Source organism: Acipenser ruthenus, chromosome 1, assembly GCF_902713425.1.
Source record: "Acipenser ruthenus chromosome 1, fAciRut3.2 maternal haplotype, whole genome shotgun sequence".
NCBI classification, from domain to species: Eukaryota; Metazoa; Chordata; class Actinopteri; order Acipenseriformes; family Acipenseridae; genus Acipenser; species Acipenser ruthenus.
In genome coordinates this window covers 72,814,975-72,836,566 of record NC_081189.1, presented here as the reverse complement: position 1 = coordinate 72,836,566, position 21,592 = coordinate 72,814,975, and the positions used below count along the sequence as shown (strand labels likewise).

The 21,592-nt window shown below is 37.4% G+C and overlaps 2 protein-coding genes across 3 annotated transcripts in view; both read left to right on the top strand.

Moving 5' to 3' along the window:
• The window catches only part of LOC117421437 (collagen alpha-1(XXV) chain), an 88,378-nt gene extending 84,047 nt beyond the window's left edge, over positions 1–4,331 (top strand). Inside the window, exon 36 of the mRNA XM_059029363.1 lies at positions 798–4,331. Coding sequence (XP_058885346.1) covers positions 798–824 — 27 coding nt within the window. The 3' untranslated portion in view covers positions 825–4,331. The remainder of the gene's footprint in view (positions 1–797) is intronic.
• A 4,243-nt stretch (positions 4,332–8,574) lies between these two features.
• On the top strand, positions 8,575–21,285 carry LOC117420588 (ethanolamine-phosphate phospho-lyase-like). 2 transcript variants are annotated; one of them, XM_034034068.3, is made up of 13 exons: positions 8,575–8,820; positions 12,159–12,277; positions 12,821–12,980; positions 13,728–13,802; positions 13,928–14,021; positions 14,608–14,724; positions 15,971–16,053; positions 16,740–16,965; positions 17,861–18,015; positions 18,462–18,551; positions 19,498–19,628; positions 20,058–20,134; positions 20,749–21,285. In XM_034034068.3, the coding sequence occupies exons 2-13, from the start codon at positions 12,223–12,225 to the stop codon at positions 20,887–20,889; spliced, it is 1,404 nt and encodes a 467-aa protein (XP_033889959.2). In that variant the 5' UTR covers positions 8,575–8,820; positions 12,159–12,222; the 3' UTR covers positions 20,890–21,285. The 2 variants fall into 2 exon arrangements, with proteins under 2 accessions (XP_033889959.2, XP_058885333.1); XM_059029350.1 differs by lacking the exon at positions 8,575–8,820 and adding an exon at positions 9,995–10,172.
• The last annotated feature ends 307 nt before the right edge of the window (positions 21,286–21,592 follow it).

The following is a 21,592-nucleotide window of genomic DNA, read 5'->3' as shown; positions in this document are numbered from 1 at the left end:
CTTGAGAAGTCTTTCCAGAATTGTATTTTTTTTTTTTTCTGGAATAGTCCAATGATGATCGAAGCAGAAACAACAACAAATGATTTTACAGATCACACATACTAGGATATAGAAGTTAAATATTAAGAAAAGGTAGATGACATCCGTTTTTAAGTAACTGTGCAGATCCTTTAACAAGATTGCAGTTTTCTGATGCCTTGTCTTCTTTGTGTTTTCTTGCAGTAATGAGTCTAACCCAAAAGCATGGAGTTTGTACATAATGCTTCATTTTTTTTGTATTTATAGTTTTGTAAATGTAAAATATAAATATATAAATATAAATAAAAGAACACCGAACAAATGTTTACATGTAGCTGCTTCAACTCATCTACAGTAACAAAGTGTGTACCATCACATCAGCATAAGAGGAAGAAACTGCAGGCTTGTGTCAAACACAGGGATCAACCTTCTGCTTGCTTTTTTGCATGGACAGAAGCCAAGCAACAGTATGAAATTGTGACCAAAATGGACTAAAAACCATTGAAAGCTTTGGAATGTACTGTACTTGCTGTCATTGGATATTACTGATGTTTGTGTTTGTGTTCATCTCAAGTCTGTCATCCATTCATGCTGTCATACAAACTCTAAAGACTAAAAACAAAGAAACAAAAAAATCAGCATGAATAATGTGCCAAAAAATAAAGTTATCGCTTGTGGTGTGCTAGATTTATGGCTTCAAACACTAACTGGCTGTTGGTTTATTGCAGCTTTTTAAAACACAGATCCCTGAATTGATTTTCTTTTGTCATCTTCCAAAGGGAGTCACACCATGGCTGGTGGCTTGAAAAGATATAATCCCAGATTTTGTAAAATCTTCAGCAATTTAAACCAGCAGTTCTTCAACTCCAGTTGTGTGGGCCATGTGCCCACATCTGCATTTCTTCCTTTGTGCATGCAACAAGCAGCATTTGTTATTTCGGCAAGGATACAATATGGGTGCTGACCCTACAGTATGGATCAGCACGGATTGATTTAGACTCAAGAGGATTTGGAAGAGCATCGGCAGTACTGAGCTGGAAGAAGGTCCGCAATGGATTCACAATGCTTGAGTTTCACAGGTTTGACCATGGATTTCACACATCGCAGACCAAAAGAATGGTTTTGCCGTCACTTGTGAGGCAAATGTTAGGTTGAAAGAAATTGAAACAAGTAGTGTTTGACCAGCTTCTATGAGAAACAAAATGGATGACTTACTGCCTTTTAGGAGTGAGGGTTGAACTGTTAAAATGACAGGGCCTTAGAGGAAGGGTTATGACAGGATTGCATTGATGCATTTTTTTATTCATGATGCATAATAGCCTATTGTGCCTCAAGGACTCGTAACTCTTTTATTTTGTTGGAAACATACAGCAAACTTCACAAACATTTGTGTTTGAGGAATGGTACTTTTTATTGTATAACATGTTGCAGTATTAAACCATCTAAGATTACTGTATTATCTTCTTTAAAGACACTCAGATTTAAAAAAGAAAAAAATATATATTAATAATGATTTATCATATTATTATTTCAAGCTTTGACTGTAACAGAAAATGATGGATCTGCAAGGAACTCTAAAAGGAAATGGATAGTAGTGGCTACCAAATAATGGTGGTTGCTGCAGCTTTGGCTCTCTTTACAAGAAGTTTAGACTGAATGCACGCTTAAGGACTAAAAAAAGCAGGTGCTGCTTGAATTGATTTAACAAGCAGCTGCTCTATGATTTAGAATGAATCAGCAGAAATTTTAAAGTATCATATGCTTAATGACATGTATTATTTTTTTCTGTTTACACATTTATTAGCCAATATTTGCTTTCCTGATTTCCCATACAGTACGCACTAGTCAAACCTTCTTCGATTGTCCACTTAATACACCACAGAAAAGTGGTATTTATACAACAGGTAAGCTAGCTTTATATCCAGGTGATTCAACATAGAAATTCACTATAGGCAGATGGCCTTAAGAATAGGTTGACTGTAATTACTGCATCATTTAAGTCATGCTTGTATTGCTTTATTCCCAACCTAATAAATCATATTTAGTAAATTAGTATTTAGATAACAGTGTTATGTTGTTAAGTGATTGAGTAAGGCTAAGCTTACTCAATGGCAAGGCTTTCATTCCTACCCCATCTGAGTTAGTTGGAAATGTCAGTTTTACCATTGCAGCCAGCGTTAACAATAGTGTATTTCAAAACATAGGAATGGAAAAACTGAGTGATCATTAGATCCTGAGGAAAGGGAAAAGTAATTGTCATGGGGGTGCCAGCACAACACTTTCAACACAACATTGAAGTTGTGCCTTTGTAGTCACATATTTCTGGACTTTTGCTGCTGGGATAAGGTTCATATTGATAGGGAAACCAAGTTGTGAACACCAGCGGTGATAGCACCCATTCTTACTTCCACTAACACACTAAAGAGACTGAACTGAACATTTACTTTTTAGCTTAAACAATGCACATCTCTAGGAGCAATTTGGAAAGCTCTCTGGAGTCAGACCAGGGCCCTTGAAACTATATATATATATATTTTTTTTTTTAATGTTAGTTCTTTTTAAAATTGCGAACCATGTTGATTATTTTTTGACAATTGCCATTGTTAATGTATTATTTCAAATAAGCATTCCTTGTGACTTTTAAATTTTTTTCTGATTTTTGAGAAAAATTGGTTCAAATACCATCTTTTTAAAATTACAAACCAAAAGGTTTTAGCTTTTAATAGCATTATTTTCTTGCATCTTGACTTTCTAGTACTTTTCAGCATAGGCTTTATTTATAACATGTTCCCAATTAGGAATCATTATTGATCACAGCTAGTTTTAGGTCACCGGTGCTTATTTCATAGTTTGTGTCACTAAAGAAAGTACTGTACAGTACTTCATATGCTTACCCCTTTAAAAAAAAATCTCAGTTCCTATATAGTGTAGTTTTGAATTCATTATTTTAATTGAAGTTGCCAACCATTTTGATATTTGGTACATATAATTTTTACAAACAGAGTATACTTGTATTTCAAAACGTATGCTGTGCTTGGGATATTTAACGGATATTTAATATAATTAGTGCCACTCCCGTGCATTAACAGTACTCCATTACTGCGTGGCAGATGACACTATAAATGTAATGTAATAAATGTTTTTTAAGTTTATTATTACCCAAGAAGAACATGTTGTCATACTCAAAATGAAAAGCAGTCATTTTGGTTTTGAGTAGTAGAACGTTGTTATTAAAATGTCGATGTAATCAGGAATAACCAAGGCTGACTTTAAAAAACAGAGACATAAATCAAGTGTGAACCACTGAAAGTCAGGTTCTAACCTCAGCACTGTTTGTTAACAGCTATTTGATTTCATTTGTACTCATGTTAGAGGTCTTGCTGAGTTATTTTTTTGTGGGGCTAAAATTATGAACATGTTTCATTTTATATTTTTAAAGCTTTTTATATATATGAAGTCTTTTGTTTTTTTTGTTGTTGTTATAGCTTTTTTTTTTTACAATTATGTTGGTTCTGGCCATCTTTTTTCATATACAGGGAAGGCAAGAGGAAAACAGTATTTTAACCAATGTAGCAGAACATGAACTTGCAATGGTGTTGCAATGTAGACATCGAAAAACAAACATCAGGTACCATTTTTTTTAACAGATCTTTTGTAACAGTGTTACAGTTTTTTTTACATAATCACATAGGGTTTATCGATCTGTGTTTTACGGAATTACAAAATGGATATTTCTTAGATGGGTTTATAGAGAAGTATTTTGTTCTACACATTTTTTTTGTTTGTTTGATTTTCTTATTTTTATTGTCTTCAGTCAAGTTTTTTTTCATTTCATTTGACTGAAGTATATCTTCAAAACATGTTTTACACCATATACAGGTGTTTTCATCACAATGTGTGGAATGTTACCCCTGCTTTTGACTGTGACTTGATACTTATAATGATGCTGCCAAAATGTTCTGTATTGATGGTGGTTATTATTCAAAACACAGAAAGCATTTGTTTGTATCCCATAAATCCATTGGCTGCTGAGTCTAAAATAAATGCACTGTATGTCCATAAATTGTACTCACAGCTGTATTCACAATGAAAAGAAATGTAAAGCATTGCACAATGTTATTTATTCACTAAAATAGGAATGTAAGCACAGGAGTGTGCAAAGGACAGGGCAGTTATCAGAGTGGTGTCCAGTTTTAAGTGCTTTTTAATCACTATGTATTGTGACCTTGCAGCAGCAGTCAATGGAGTTTTGCTAGTCCTGTTGTAACACTTTGGATGACCATATTGTTTTCTGATGTCCAATAAATATTACTCCAAACCTTTTTTTTCTTTGTTTATTTTAGCAGACACCATTATCCAAGGCGACTTACAGAGACTAGGGTGTGTGAACTATGCATCAGCTGCAGAGTCACTTACAGCAGTGTCTCACCTGAAAGACGGAGCACAAGGAGGATAAGTGACTTGCTCAGGGTCACACAATGAGTCAGTGAGCGAGCCAGGATTTGAATCAAAACTCATAAAAAACAAAAGAATGACAAATTTTACAAATCTAAGGCCCACAGCAAACATACACTGTCTATGGATTGATTTAAGTTATCTGAAAAGAACCCTTTGCGATTCATGGCTCATTTCAGTTATGGTTCTGGAAGGAAGCAACAGCACTCATCCAGTGACAATGTACAAAAACAGATTTTATTTAATGAGAAAAAAGCATCCATATTGAATAAACTGTTATCTCACAATAAACTAACACTTATTACCAATAATAAGTATACATTTCATGTTAAGATTCGTGCCTAACATTCCCAACTTCCCCCCGCCTCCCTCCCCCTCACCACCATGGTGTAACATTACCACCACTTGGTGATGCTGTGTATGTATTGTAAAATAGTGGGACTTTAATGTATTTTGATCATTCAAATTGCTACAAAAGTAAAACAAGCATTTTAAAAAAATCTAACGGTAGCCATATTTGGTCACATTGTAATTGCCAAGATACATGTCATATTTCAAAACATACAATTGGACAAGTACAGGTAGTGGACAAAAAATGGAAGGACCTGTGTAAATGAGGGACACCAAGTATATTGAAAGCAAGGGCTTCCACACAGGTGTGGCTCATGCGTTAATTAAGCAAATAACATCCCAGCATGCTTAGGGTCATATATAAAAATGCTGGACATGCCTGGTTGCCTATAATTATGGCTAGCATGGCTGCAAGAGGAGACCTCAGTGACTTTGAAAGAAGGGTGATTGTTGTGGCGCGTTTTGCAGGAGCTTCAGTGACCAAGACAGCTCAACTTGCTTATGTTTCACAAGCAACGGTGTCTAAGGTGATGTCGGCATGTGATACCCGTGCATTAATTCGAAGTGCAAGGCAAAACAGGCGAGCAACTGCAGATCAATTGACTGCTAATTTCAACCTGGGGCGCGAGCAGCCAGTTTCATCAAAAACGGTCCACTGATAACTTCACAGAGCGGGATACCATAGTGGCCCAATGCCCTATTAAGTGACTTTACATTGGTGTTTCCATTTTTTGTCCACTACCTGTAGTTCTCTAAATAAATACATACTTAATTTATGGACGTACAGACATATCCCCACTTCCACTATATTCAGTAACCAGGCAAGTCATGTGGTTCCTTTACATAACTTTGCATCACTCCTGTGATGGGTTGATTTTTAAATTCTGCTTACTAATAACGCCCGTCATGGTTTTGGGCTTTTTTTTTTTTTTTTTACAGGAACTGTTGGTACCTTAGGCTCCTAGTTGCACCTTGAGATCAGTGAACGCTGAACTACTGGTAGTTCCAAGAAGTCATCTGGGCAAGGGAGGGTCAAGGGAATGCTGGCACAGTCAAGTCATTTGTTATCATAAATTTATAAATGGAGAAAAAAAAATCAATAAATGTAGATACATTGTTTTATGCCTATCCAAACAAAAATGGCTGCATGTATAAAATGCATTGCATAAGCTAACAATTTTATGATCAAATACTTGGTCCAAATAATGGATGGGTCACTTTTGAGCTGCACAATAAAAGAAGCATTTTGTTTTAAGAAAAGCAATTACTTTCAGACAAATGTTGGAATTGTCTTTCAAACTAATACGGTGTTAAAACCTTTGACCACCAGGTGGCTCCAAGCGACTTTTCAACTTGAGCCCCATATGATTCATTCTGATGAATTTATTTGTCAAGGAATTCCATGAGAAACATTTATTCAGTGTATATGAATGTCAACTACAGGGAGAAATGACATCATTTTAATCTGTTAATCTTGCTATGCCACAACCACAAACAACAGTGCGGATGTACTGTAGCCATATATTGAGACATAATTAATGCAGTCTGCACTGCACCACCATAATAAGCAACAAACAGTGAGTAATTATATGGATAGAGCTATTAAGAATGACTATGTTGCAATTGCAACACATGTGAGCAAGATTGCGTATGCAGTCTCCAAGTGCCTGATGTAATGTTTCATCATGGAGACTATGTAGGGGGAGTGATTATAGAGAAACTCCTAAAATGCATCACCTGGTCTTGTTTTTTTTTATAGAGTACCCTCAAAGAGATATTAAGATTTGGAATTCGCTGTTTTGTAGTACAGTATATATTCAATATTTTGGTCAGTGACTGTATAAAGTATAACTGTAATACAATGAGATAATAATACTGCAGTGGTACCTTGGTCTAACTAATCAACTACTATTTAAACATTTGCTGAGAAGCCAAGTGATTCTTATTTGCTGTGTGGAGTAGTCCTTTCTCAGTATTCCCAGCTGTCCTGTACCATGTCAGAAAAGCAGTTTTGTGCCACAGCGTGGCACACTGATATTGACTCAGTCCCTAAATGACCTATTGTGTAAAACTGCTGCTTTGTTAAACTTTAACAGCTATGTCTACCTCAGTCAGCATTTCAGTTGCTATGCAAGGGCAATCTATGAAGTAATAACACAAACATTCTATATACCAAGATACTCAACTCCACTGATTCTTCATGGATACTTCCGTCATGCTGCGCACAGAGGGTTATGGGGTGGAGCCGAGTTTGATGCATTTTTTTAACAAAGCATATATAACCCTCTGGTGAGTGATACAATGAACTTCCATGCTAACAAAACAACCCTTCCCCCCACCCCCATCCCGAGTGACTGTAGCGCAAGGTGTTTTGAACCAACATGGGTCGATTGCCCAACTGGGCAGCGGAGGACACAAAGTCCCTGTAGCGAACAGAAGGCTGGTGCCGTTCAGGTCCCAGGGGGAGCAGTGGTGGTGCTGAAGGAGGTCTTGCTGCGGGCTCCAGCCTGTGATATTGGTCGAGGCGGTCGCGGTGGAGCACAACCTTTCGATTTCGGTTGCAAAGTTGCACCCGGTATACCACCTTGCCCACTTGCTGCAGTATGGTACATGGTCCCACCCAGGGAGCGTCCAGTTTGGGTGATCGTCCCTTTTCTCGTGGAGGTTGTAAACCCACACCAACTCCCCTGACTGAAAGTGGCGTCCTGTCTCCCGCAGGTCACAGTTTCACCGGCGACCTGAAGCTGGTCCCTGGCAAAGGTGTGAGCGCTATCCAGGCGGTCTTGCAAGCACTGGGCGTACGTCATTCCTGGCAGCTCCTTTATCCCCCCGACGGCTACCCATACGGGCAGTCTGGACCATTCTACCATGGCCTGTTGAATGGCCATGATCTCTCACAGGGCCTCTGCCAATGAGGCGATGCTCTGGGCTGCGTTGCCTTTCTCTTGTTCGGCCCGTCAGTCAGTGCGTTGCGGTCGACCACCTCTCTCTTCCCGGCTCACGTCCTCCCATTCTTGGGCAAGTTGCGAAGCAGTCTGTAGTGACCAGGGCTTAGCAAGGCGCAGGTACTTACGAAGTTCACCTGGTCCCATGGCTTCAATGAACTGGAACTGGGCTTGCTCCTCTTGCTCTCGGGCGGCAACGTCTGCGTACGCTTGCCGGGCTTCCCTCTCCAGGTCAGTGCACGCCTTCGGAACCTGGCCCACAGCAGCTCTGGTTCCCTGAGTTGCCGAACCGGCGTTGGATAGTGGCCACCAGGGTGTGGTAGTTACCCATCTCTTCCTCGGCCAGGTTCAGCAGCACCATCTTGGCCTCCCCTCTCAGCACTGCCGTCAGCTGTTGTGCCTTGTGTTCTCCACTCCACTTGCACGGCTTCCCCATCATGGTTAGCTGCACGTAGAAGGCCTCCCAGCTTGTGGTGCCATCAAAGCTGGGCAGCTTTGTGGCCCGCCATCCTTTGGTACTGCCTTTGCCATCTGGTTGCTCCATCTCGCTGCTCGTCTCTCCATCTCCTAGCCACTCCTGCTTGACACTGAGGTGGCCCATTCTTGATCCCGCTTCTGACAGCAACAACAACAACAACTATATTTGCGGCACAGCGCCCTTGTATAGCATAGATCCTCCCTTTTATGTTAATTGTGTGCTGGAGCTTTAAACACATCCCACTGGTCCTCAGCCACACACCAGGACCAATGGGCACAGACAAACAACAGCCAATTATAGGGGAGACAGACAGCACCACACGCGCAGGTTACATCTACACAGTGACAGGGTTATACAAGCAAACGACGGGAACTACAGAGCGGAAAAGCAACACAATACAGCGGGAATTACAGTAGCAAACCGTAGGAACATAGTATAAAACATAATTGTATGGATCGCTACAGTCCCGATTTCCTAGCAAATGTCCCGCGTCTGCACAGTAGAGTTACTGAAAACCACACGCAGTGCTCTTCGTGTGGCTGACACATCTTCTGATAACTAACTTATACAAAGGTAAGAACACTTCATTATGTCTATTTTTACTGTCATGTGTCGTGTCCCGCTGAACAGTTTTCATATGTTGGCATGTATGTATTCAGGTCTCTTCTTCGCAATAGACCAGGGGTTCTCAATCCCGGTCCTGGGGACCCCCTGTGTCTTCTGGTTTTCATTCCAACTGAGCTCTCAATCACTTAACTAAACCCTTAATTCAACTAATAATGTGCTTAATCAGACCTTTTTAATTGTTTTCAGCTCTTAAACAGTTGCAGAGTTCAAGCTGCTTATAAAATGTTATAGTTAGCATGAACTCTGCAACTGTTTAATATTGATTGAGAGCTCAGTTGGAATGAAAACCAGCAGACACAGAGGGTCCCCATGACCGAGTTTGAGAAGCCCTGCAATGGACTATTGTAAATCTGCTTCGCGACAACAAGAATATACATTTAACAAAGGTTTTCCACACAAATATTTCACTTTAATATTACTTTCACTCAGGGGCAACTAAAATACCTGCCCTAACCCAGTTTCCCAGCACTATTTTCAACATGAGCTTAAACGGTAACCACTTTATGGGGCACTACACCTTTCAATAAAAACACATGTCAACTTTCGCATAAAAAAGGCTTTTGCTTTTTATTTAAACAAAATACATGATACATTTACAATATTCTGAGGTAATGTGAAACTGTGTTAAAATGTATAGCAGAATACTACACCTGTGTCAGCTATTCCACGTTTTTTCATTAATATTATCTATTATCATTCTTGTTTAAAAATAGTTTTTTTGTTTTTTTATTTTTAATAATTTTATATCTAACGATAAAGTCTGAGACTCAATTTAGTTGGAAACTTACCTCAACATCGTATGTTTTAGCCTTCATACTGGCATTAACTTTGTCTTTTAAGACACCAAGTGTACCCTCATATAAGAATGGTTGAAATTTCCCTAATTTGAGATAGTTTTCTCTCTTTTAAATCAGTTGGTCTTCCCTTAAAAAAAAAAAAGCTCTGAAAACATGCACTCTAAAAGCGCCATGTTGTTTGGAACCAGGTAGCAACCATCTCTAAGTGTCAGCGAATAAAGCACTAAAGAGCCGTATATCTTTGGTAAAAGGAGGCGGTATCAGGGGCGGAGGAGAGGTGTGTTTCAAGCACGTGTTAGTTACGTTAACACGACAGCTGTATAAACCGGCAGGGCAGTTATAGTTTCTGTATCTCAGCATTAAATATATATTTCAGATGGAAATTGATTCTGATACAAACGACTGCCAAGCAAACACCGCTGATTCAGAACCAGAGTTTACCATGGCTACTGAAATTTTTAACAAAGACACAACCATTGAACTTAGGAAGAAGCACATTGGGTAAGATTAGATATAGCCTTTTAGGATGATGCTGGATTTAGTTATACCCGAACTTTTAGTTTTTGGTAGGTTGAATATATTGTATATTTAAAAAAAAGATGGAAGCACTTGGGTTTTGGGATAGCTAACTTAAATAACTGGATTAAGTGACCAGAATTGTGGAATTGTTAGTGTCTATTAATATTTAGTGTCAGTGTTAATTTACATTTTACGTTGGTCAGAATGGTAATGTATCGGCGCTTCTGTTGTATCGTGTAGTGTTATATTTACTGTAATTTGTTATATTGCTGTACAGAGGGCATTTAAATGCAAACAGTTGCAATACACCAAGCAAAGTATCTAGACGTGGATACATTATAATTTTCTAGGGCTTTCTATCTATCTTGGCTTGTGCAAATTCAATAGGCTACTTTTTTTTTTTTTTTTTAACTTGAAACACGTTAAAAAAAAGTTTACCGGTACAGTAATGAAATGGATTCATAAAAGCAATCAAACAGTAAACAAACCTAAGTTGTAAATGTACCATTTTTAAAACTGTTATATGTATGTGCTGAATTTATAAATTACCACGGCGTAAAAAATTGTTATCAAGAATTAGCCTTATGCGCGATTAGAAACAAGCTTTAGACATCAACAAAATACTTAACTATTTTAAGCCAGTGAATGTGCATGGTATTTTTGCAGTTTTCCCGTGCTTAGGTTTTGCCATGTTTTTGATATACTTTACCGTAGCTCTCTGCGCTTTACAGTGCACTTTGCTATGCTTTTACTACAGTAAACTTTTATAACAGAAAGGTTAATGTCCTGAATTTAAGTAGAAATATCTTCTGCTGCTGTTGGTATGAGCCAGCATTCGTCTATCAGGTGTGCGAGTTATAGGAACGATAGACATGCAGTCCTATATATTGCAGACGAATATGTAACGACAGTACTTCTGTATTATGTTTTCCTGGATTAAGCCTAGAAATGACCAGGTGTTCTATCCGGTGTAATCTGGTTTAAGGCTTGTTGTTTTGTACGTCCCATGGCCGTAATATAACAGCATATGAATACATCCTAAACCAAATACTGTTGGTTATATATATAATAAAAGCCTTACACATGAGTAAAGGTATCTGATATTAAATTGAAAAAATAATGGGGGAAAAAACAATTTTTTATTTTTTTTATTTTTGGTAGATTAAAACCCATCTCAATACCTAACAACAATGAAATCCAACGTTATTCTGTTCAACCGTGTTAAAAGTTTCTTAATAAGTGTGTATGTGTATATATATATATATATATATATATATATATATATATATATATATATATATATATATATATATATATATATATACACACACACACAACTATGCTAGTTTATTTTAGGAATAATAAAAGAAAAACAGTGCTTGGGTACTGTAACTTTCCATTGACCTTTTTTGTTTGAATGCCCTTTTTCAATGAAAGTCTTATGTTGTTACTGATTTAGCACTAGGTTGCATAGTTGTTTGGTATTTTAAAAACGTTTTTCATTTCACTAGTTACTGCTAATAGGTTCCAATGGGGGCATGACTTATAACTGGTTTTATGACTTTTTAAAACTCAACAGTTGAAAGAACCCCTGTAGCTTCTCAAACATATCTTATCTCCAAGTACAGCTGGTACAGAGTGTAACCATTAACCTGCCCTGACATTAACCTGACCAAGTTGATGTACGATATCAAATTATTTCTACGTGACATTTGCAGGGGGACAGTTTCATGGGTATACTCTGGTGTACCAGCTGTACTTTGAGAGAAGACATGTTTGAAAACCTTTTTGAGGCCACAGGGCTGATTCAGACTTAAAAAGTCACCAGGATATGATGACTGAAACAGGAAATGATATTATATCTAAAATAGAAGAATAATACATACATTAGTACTTCATATCTGTACCAATTCATTTTTTTTTAATGACACCGCTATAATACATTTTTTAATGTTTTGGTCACTTCAGGCCTTCTTGCAAAGTATTCTTCGGCAAGGATCCCATTAAGATAATCCGTGCCGAAGGCCAGTACATGTATAATGAGAAGGGTGAAAGGTACCTGGACTGTATCAACAATGTTGCTCATGGTAAGAACCTAAATGTAGCAAGTTTTATAGTGATTTAAACTTGAAGTGACAGTTTCATGAGATGATTGCACAAGCGCAGCCACTGGCAGAAATGTGTCGCAGTGGTATAAAAACGTACACACTGGTTATCCGTTGTAGTACCATAGTACCATATCAACATTGTTTATTTTTACTGTTTCAAGAAATCCTGCTATATTTGTTCCATATCCATGATGTCATCATTGCTGTTATTGCTTTGATCTGTTAATTGTTTTGCTTGGGTTTTAATTGAATTATAATGATATTCTGATGTAACTTCAAAAGCATATATTCTCTAATGTATATACGGTAGAATATCAAACTATTTGAACACTACTGTTCATATGTCAATATTTTCCAGTGCTATCTCAAAAGTATGGAGTGTATACTGTACAATAGTTATAACAATTGTTAGTTATTCAACAAATATGATTTTCTCACACATTTTTAATTGTTCATACTATAAACTAAACAAACAGGCGCCTAAGCAGGACATGGTGCTTATCATCAGTGTTTGTTATTCAGTGGGACACAGCCATCCATATGTAGTGAACGCTGCAGTCAAACAAATGGAGCTGCTGAACACCAACTCTCGATTCCTGCACGATAACCTGGTCCAGTACGCCCAGCGCCTCACAGCCACCCTGCCAGAGCAGCTCTCTGTCTGCTACTTTGTGAATTCTGGGTATGTCCTTATATGCTTTTTATGTGCTTTCTGCCTCATGTTGTAAAATGGCAGCTGACAGTGACAGTGATGGCCATATTTTCAAAGTATTTTCTCCAGTCTTTAATTAACTCCTATTTTTTTGGATGGAGAAAAATATCTGTTAAAAAGGCAAAGCTAGAACCAAACAAGTTTGATTTTTTTTTTTTTTATCCTTTCAAAAACTACAGTCGGAGTTAATTAAACAATGGAGGAAAAGCTTTGAAAATATGTCCCAAAATGTCTAAAACCATTGGAAATGAAGTGTGACGCATTCAGAATTTACAGAGACAAAGGTTCACAAGTTCTTCTAATGGGGAGATGATGTATATTTAAAATAATCAGTTACTATATAACTAGTCATCACTGTATAACTAGTTAAAAACCAGTCAAGAAGTTACATTTTAAAATAAGCATCCATGCATAGGTATTCATTAATCTTTGTTTGTTCCATTTTGTGAATACTATCATATTTTGGATTGCATAGCTAAGATTTTTTTTTTTTGCTTTTGTTCCTGCTTGTCCTGTCTTAGAAATGTTTATTCATGAACTACTTAAGTTTGCTTTCACATTTTGTGCCCAACATATTAGTCATGAATTCATACTAGGAGTTGCTCCGTAAAGTATTTGATCCAGGTCTACTGGTACTTGTTTGTGTGTTGATTGAGGTAACCCAGCTTTAGAAATGAGCAAATCCTGCTCCTGGCTAATAAAACACTGTCTTTGTAGCTCTGAAGCTAATGATCTTGCCCTTCGACTGGCTCGACAGCACACTGGTAACGAAGACATCATAACACTCAACCAGTAAGTGATGAAAAACTCATTTTCCCTTACTGTTTATTCACCAGAAATGCTATTGAATTTTATCATTAAAAGCTTAATTATACAAACATAAAATTTTAACCTCTTATAACTTTTTATTTTTCAAGTGCATACCATGGTCATGTGTCATCCCTGATTGATATCAGCCCTTATAAATTCCTTCAGCTTGACAAAAGCGCAAAGAAGGATTTTGTACACGTGGTGAGTGTTTAATGACGTCGACATCAAATACTTTTGATGCATAATGGGTGGTGTGAGATGAGGTTTACAACCATTTATAATAGAGATGCAGGCTTGTGTGCACTATATATACTGCAGCTCATACACACACTTACAGAACATATCTTATATTAACTTTAAACACTCAATCATCAAGAAGTAAACACATGTTTTAGCCTTTATCAATGTAATGCCAGTCTTAGTGTAAATCATGTTTTAAAATGACAGTAAAGCCTGATTAATGTTTACTGTTTATTCTTTTAAAAAGCATGGTAAACTTTGTCATCCCCTGCTGGTGAGGCATAACCCAGGGGAAATAGTGGATGTCCCGATGCGTGTACTTATATCACACTTTGCTTTGCGTACGCGTAGGGACCCACTTGTGCTGAAACTTGCTAAGGAACCTCTTTAGCACCAGTGATTGAGCGTGTCTAATCTGGGGGTACGTGGTGCCTGACATGCTTGTTTTGTATGGTATTTCTCACAAAAGGTTGAGACTAAACAAGCTGCCGTTGAGATCTGCAATCTAGACAGAAATAATGGAATTCTATTTTTTGTTTTGTTTCAGGCCTCTACTCCTGATATATATAGAGGGAAATTCAGGGAGGACCATCCAGACCCTGCTACTGCTTATGCAGATGAAGTAAAGGACATTATGCAGGAAGCCCACAGAAATGGTCGAAAGGTTTGTTTCTACTCCTACAGTATTTTTTTTTCTAAAAGCCACAGATGCTGCATTCTCTGTGGAAAACAAAGAGAGCTATCAGAGGCCAGCCTAAATGGGAATTATTGTACATTACAAAGCATTTACATAAATATAATATATACTGTGTATATTGCTGAGCCTGGGTTTGACGCCATTTCAAATGTGTGGTTTTGTGTCATTGTTTTGTTTTTGTTTCTTTGCTAAAACAGATGTTATGCAGCTGCTATTGCCATTCCTGTGCACCTTTGCAGTACTCATCTAACTGCAGACACCTTCCACATTCCACCCCTCTGTCAATATATTTTCACTCATACTTTGTTTTTCTTAAACATCCTTCCTTCACATTCCTAATGAGTTTTGCAGCAATTGATATCAACTCCATTAAGTAAACACTGTACGTCAGGGCTGTAGCCCCAGAGGCTCCTAAGTGACATTTGAGTGAAAAGTAAATAAAAACTATAAAGACATTTTTTTTTTTTTTACTAAATTACAGTTCTTTTTTTTCTTCTTTTTCTCCCACTGTCGTTTGTTTTTGCAGGTGGATCCAATGTGAAAGGCTTGTGCTAAGGGCTAGCGAGTGTCATTAACAGACACCCTGTGAGGGTACCGCGTGCGGATTTGTTGCAGTGTACAACTCCCAGGTGTTGTGTAACTTCTTTACCAAGGCCACAGACGCTCCAGCTAACCTTATTTCCAGGAAGAAGGCAGCGGGCTAACCTTCTTTCCAGGAGGACCTTGTTGAATCGGTCCACATGACGCAGATATTTTCTGGGCAGGGCTATTCAAGCTTTGTGGGAGCCAGTGTGATAGCTAACCAATTTAAAACAGACAGGCTGTGCGGACATTGCCAGTAGATTGCATGACAGTGGTATTTTCAGAAACAAATGTAAGATTTGTGTTCAATGAAATCCAAACTCTTGTTTTTTTTTTATACCCCACCTGACATGCATTGGGTGCAGTGACTGTGTAACTGTATTTCCCTTTCCAGCTGCTTTAACTACCAATAGACTTGTCTTAAGTAAGTCTACGTCCAGGATGGAAGTTCTATAATTGCTTGAAGACCCCGGAGGAAGACTTGAGAGAACATCCGTTTTTCAGGTGGCCATTTGCATCGCTCGCTAACAGTTGCTGAAGTTTTTCTCCACCTCCCACCCCGTCGTACATTTGCAAGCTCTTTTGTCGTTCGAGATGGCGATTGTATTTGATGTCGTCTTCTTTTGTGTAGATTGCTGCCTTTATTGCTGAGTCCTTGCAGAGTTGCGGAGGTCAAATAATTCCACCAGCAGGCTACTTCCAGAAAGTGGCACAGTACGTACAAAATGCTTGTGCACGCTTCAGATATACTGCTTAATTCCTAGCCTTTACTTCCAATCTTATACAAATCAATATCTTTGGCACCAAAAAACTGTTTTGTCAACTTTGATATGCCAGACCTGAGGTACACTGTGAGGGGAAACCTGTGCTGAAGCTAGAAAGGGATTCAGTCTCTCTAGTGCTCTAATGCACTCTACCTCTACCTCTTACTTTGTTCATCATGAGTCATGCAATTATATTCACTAAATAAATTGGAAAAGCCAGTATTAATGCATATTATGATTATTTAAAAAAATGTAGGTTTATTTTCTGTTTCTGTTTTAAAACTGAAATATTATAATTTTCAAATTTTTGGTCTAAGAAATATCTTCTAAAGTGGGTACCTGGTAACGCCACTTTTGTTATGTCTTTGGATTTCCATTAATTGCTCAAATCAATTTATTAACAAAACCTAGCGCCCCCAACACCCTGAATCAATATTGTTAAACACTAAGAAGTTACATGTTTTAGTTCATATTATAATAAATCTTAACAAAAATGATGTGATATACAGACGCCAACAGATGGAGATGAATTAATTTCCTATCCCACTGGATTCTGTGATATTCTCCCTGCTGTGTGACTAGGGTTTGCTGTTAGGTCCAGTAGACGGGTCTGTAGACTCTTGCTCTTGTTTCCAGGCACGTGCGTAAAGCAGGAGGAGTGTTTATAGCAGATGAAGTACAGGTCGGCTTCGGCCGGGTCGGGAAGCACTTCTGGGCCTTCCAGCTTCAAGGGGAAGACTTTACACCAGACATTGTCACCATGGGGAAACCCATCGGTAATGGTCACCCATTGTCCTGTGTGGTCACCACCAAGGAAATTGCTGAATCCTTCATGTCGTCCGGGATGGAGTACTTCAACACAGTGAGTGTCTGTCCACCATGGTAAAGTACTTGTTAGCTTTGCGTATACCTTTGATTAATTGGATTTGTAACATCTAGTTTAGCTTAAGCCAGACATTTAGCATCAAAAATAGCTTCAATTGTTTTATAGTTTGCCATCAGTAACACTAGCAACCAGATTTGGTCTACCAGTTAGCATGAGTGCCTTCTGATAGAAAACAGGTTTTAGTTTATACCTTTTCCACTGTCATTCTAAATGGTACTGTTGGGGCATACATGAGATAAACTGACATTAGAAAGTGCAAACAAAATGTTTTCGTACCAACACAAATTGTGAAAGAAAGATAAAAGCCTTAGATATATTTTCTAAAGCTGGTCATATTGGTTTAAGTAATTGACAGTAAAAAAAAAAAAAAAAACAACAACAACATTACTCCAGCTTTTGAAAACCACTTTATCAATCATCTTTATTTTATATAGCGCCTTTCATAGTGGACCACCATCACAAAGCGCATACATGATATACAGTTAAAAAAAAATGCATAATACATTAAATACAGTGGTAAGTGCATAATACATGAAACAGTACCTTAAATACAGTGGAAAGTGCATAATACATGAAGTAGTAGCAGCAACACAGCAGCTAATTGCAGATATCAGGCTTAAAAAGCATGGAAAGCAAGAGAGAACAGGTGGGTCTTGAGAGTTTAATGATCAGGTATAACAGAAGAGGTTAAAGAAGAGGTGTACACCCCCTGTAGCACTAGCCTATAGAAATTATCAGTGCACCCCTATGAGGTGAAACTGTATGTGATCAGGAAAAAGCAAAATATGCAGTACAGAAAATTGGGTCACTATTGGACCGAGGTATAGATATATATATTTTTTTTACTTTTCGATATTGATTTGACTTTCAGTTTGGAGGGAACCCAGTGTCCTGTGCAATTGGGAATGCCGTTCTGGATGTCATTGAAAAACAGGACCTCCAGGGAAACGCAGACAAAGTGGGGAATTACTTAATCGAGCTGCTGAATGAGCAGAAAGAAAAGCACCCTCTTATCGGAGACATCAGGTAAGCAAGCAGTCTCGCCAACTAATTAGTTTATTTTGTATTATGTAGCTTGGTGATGCAGGCAGCTGCATCTCATGTTTTTATAGTGTGTGATATTTTCAAGGATTGTTTAGAAGATCATCTACTAACAGTCCAAGAGGCACTACTATTAACCCACTAAGAAACTGTCATAAGTTTCTTATTAAGACAATAAAGCCCGATATAGAGGGGCTTACTGTTTGTTTGCTACAAGTTGTGCCTAAGTCTGTGTTTTTCCTAACTGACTGAAGCAACACAACCAAATACACCAACACAGAGGGTCTTATTGCCATTATACAGGGGGATGGCACCAGAGGAAATCTATGTCCGTGTGTGAGATGATCAAACCCTCTACCTTACTATATTTCTTTTCATAAAGGAGTAGAATAGCAAACCTGGATTCTGTAAATCTGTGTCCTGCTTTTCAGGGGTGTTGGCTTGTTTGTTGGTGTGGATATGGTGAAGGACCGAGTGAAAAGGACTCCTGCCACAGCCGAAGCACAACATGTCATTTACAAGTACGTATTCCATTGAAAACTAGCTTCTGTGCTCAGTTGGGCCTTATGTATTATCCTTGCTATAGACACTTCCATCAAGACAATGGGGTATATCCAAGGTTGAATACTTTTTAAACAATCTTTGTTTCCCAATGTTATGAAAAACATAATCTCTTAACAGTGCATTGGGTTCTCTGTTGTGTATTTATGTAAAATGCTAGTGAAGGCCCTATTTTATTGAATTAAATCAGCAACAATATTTAGAATCAATTTAGATCATTATACAGTAAAACCTGCACAATCCAATGTTGTTTGGGTCCAGAAAATTGTCCCAAATTAGAGTGTTCTGAGTTACTGTAAAAAATTGAATACTCTTCCGGTGGGACATCTTGCTTTTGTTTTTGTTTTTTATACTACTTTCAAACGGTGGCTGGTTGCACAATCAGATTTACATTGATTTTAGCAAAAGAGACTTAAAAATCATGCCGGATTCCAGAATAGACAGGTTCTGGATTGTAGCGGGTATCACGCCATTCATTTCAATAGGATGTATTGGGGACCCAAAAATCATGCCAGATTATACGGAATGCTGGTATGTAGAGGGGCTGTAGTAGACTTCAATGACTCTAAATAAGTTTAGTCAGTTCTGAATTCCAAGTGGGCCTAAGGAAATAAAGTACACTTATTTTTACCATTCAGACAGTTTAAGCGATTGTATATTTAAAATCTCATAAATTAAGGCAATCCTTGCTTCAGTTTTGAGGGGAGATAGAAGGGGTGTAATTGCCATAAGGCTGTGACATTTTTCAGTGAATGTCTATTGTAAATATCCTTTGGTCTTTTTTAATCATATTGGATAAACCTAAATTTAATCTTGTTACATACTGTGGTATAAGATGACAATGTGAAGTGGCTGCTCTGTTTCTGAGGAAAATGATAGTGATGCAACACTACATCTGTTTTGCAGGCTTAAAGAACATAATATCCTCCTGAGTGCAGACGGACCTCACAGGAACATCTTGAAATTCAAACCGCCTATGTGCTTCTCTGAAGAGGACGCCAAGTTTGCGGTGGATAACATAGATGAGATTCTAACAGGTGTGCTGGACATTTCTGACTTGTGAAAGTTAACCATGGTAATTTTCAGGGAAATGTATCAGTCTGCCTCGTTTACACTACGCATTTACTACAGTTATCACCCTGTGATTTACCATGCTTTCATTCTACTTTTACTATGCTTTACTGCACTTCCTGTGCTGTTGCATGGCAGTAAACTTTATAAGGGAGCTTATCGTATGTACTTATTGTAATTTATTAGCACATATCCCATATCTGCAGGCGCCAATGCCTTTCCCACGGAGAACAATGAGTTCACAATCTGTACAGTTAGTTTTCTTCTGTTTGGACATATTGACTGTTTAGAATCACGGCTTTGCTTGAATTCTGTAGCACAGTTGATATTAATTCTCATTCTTAAAAAGTGAATTCTACAGTTTAGTATTTACATTCATTCTATATTATTTATAGCTATTGAAAATGCAACCATGGTGAAAACAGATAATGTGGAATCAAATGCTGCTGATAATGGAGCTTGCAAACGAAAGGTAAGGGCAGTCGCCATTTCCAAAAATAGTTTTATGTGGACTTTTGGAAATGTCAAGTTTGAATGTACCATACTTTTTTTTACTTTATTATAAGACCGAGTGTGGTTGTTAAGTCTAAATATCTTTGCACAGCTGGTTTTGTAGCAATACATTGTCACAAACAAAATCCGCTCAGACTGCTTTGTCTGATTATCAAAATCTCCAATTTAAAAAAAAAAAAAGCAAATAAATCCAAAAAGGTGTCATCAGAGCCCAGCTTTATGTCTCTCAGGATTGGGACCAGGGTCCATAAAACTCCACCCCCAATCTGTTAATTGACCCTTCTCTGGAATAAACCTTGAGGGCCAGAGTTGTACACCACTTAACTAGATTTAAACACCAACAACTGAATTCCCATGTTAAGCTACAATAAATCATTTAAACTGCAACTTAACATATTGTCAAATTGTACCAAAGTTACGTGTTTCAGGCTGCAATATATATATATATATATATATATATATATATATATATATATATATATATATATATATATATATATATATATATATACATATATATATATATATACACCATTTACAAATGCATTTACCAGTAACTTTTCTGGTTTGCAGATGACTTCTTATGATAATGAACACAGCAGTGGAGAAAATGGACACCATGAACACACAAATGGAAATGGAGCTGCATGCGGACAGCAGATTGTACATTCCCATGACAGCCATAAAGTGTCTTGCAAAAGAATTAGAACGTAATATATATTATCTAAGAACTTTTTAAATATTATTGTCCGTGAGAGTATAAAGTTAAGAATGCCTAACTTTTTACATGCATTTGATTTTACAGCAACATGTATAACATTAATTTTATTTCCATGTGTTAATGGTGTTACAATATGCAATTTGACGTTGTATTGCATATAATTGGAAATTAATACTTAGTTTTTTTTATATGTATTTTACATAAGTTTTTAATTTTACCTTCCGTATAACCTCCATAATCCTTTTACACAAGTCCAGTAAGATCATAAAAAATATATGGCACAAAAAAATGTTATTTAATGGTTTTGAATAAAAATGTTTAAATTTTTGTCCATTACTTGCCTTATATGTGCTAATTTTCAATCATAAATGACATGTCATTTCTATGTAGCTGTTCTTTTTATTTCATTTGAAATTAATATTGATCCAGGGCTGGATCTTAGATTGTCACAGTCTTTCCAAGGATGCAACTTTTGACACTCAACAAATTGCATTGGAAAACTTAGAAATCGCTATATTATTTGATTTCTGGCCCCCAAAACCGCTACAGTCTCCTTTGGAGGTAATAAAAACAAAAGAAACCTTTACATGCATCTACCTTAAAACTAGAATAATGTATTCTGGTATCTGCAACCATTACCTTGTATGAAAACCAGTGCAGATTCATACAGAGGGTCCTCATAATCACGCAAGTGAG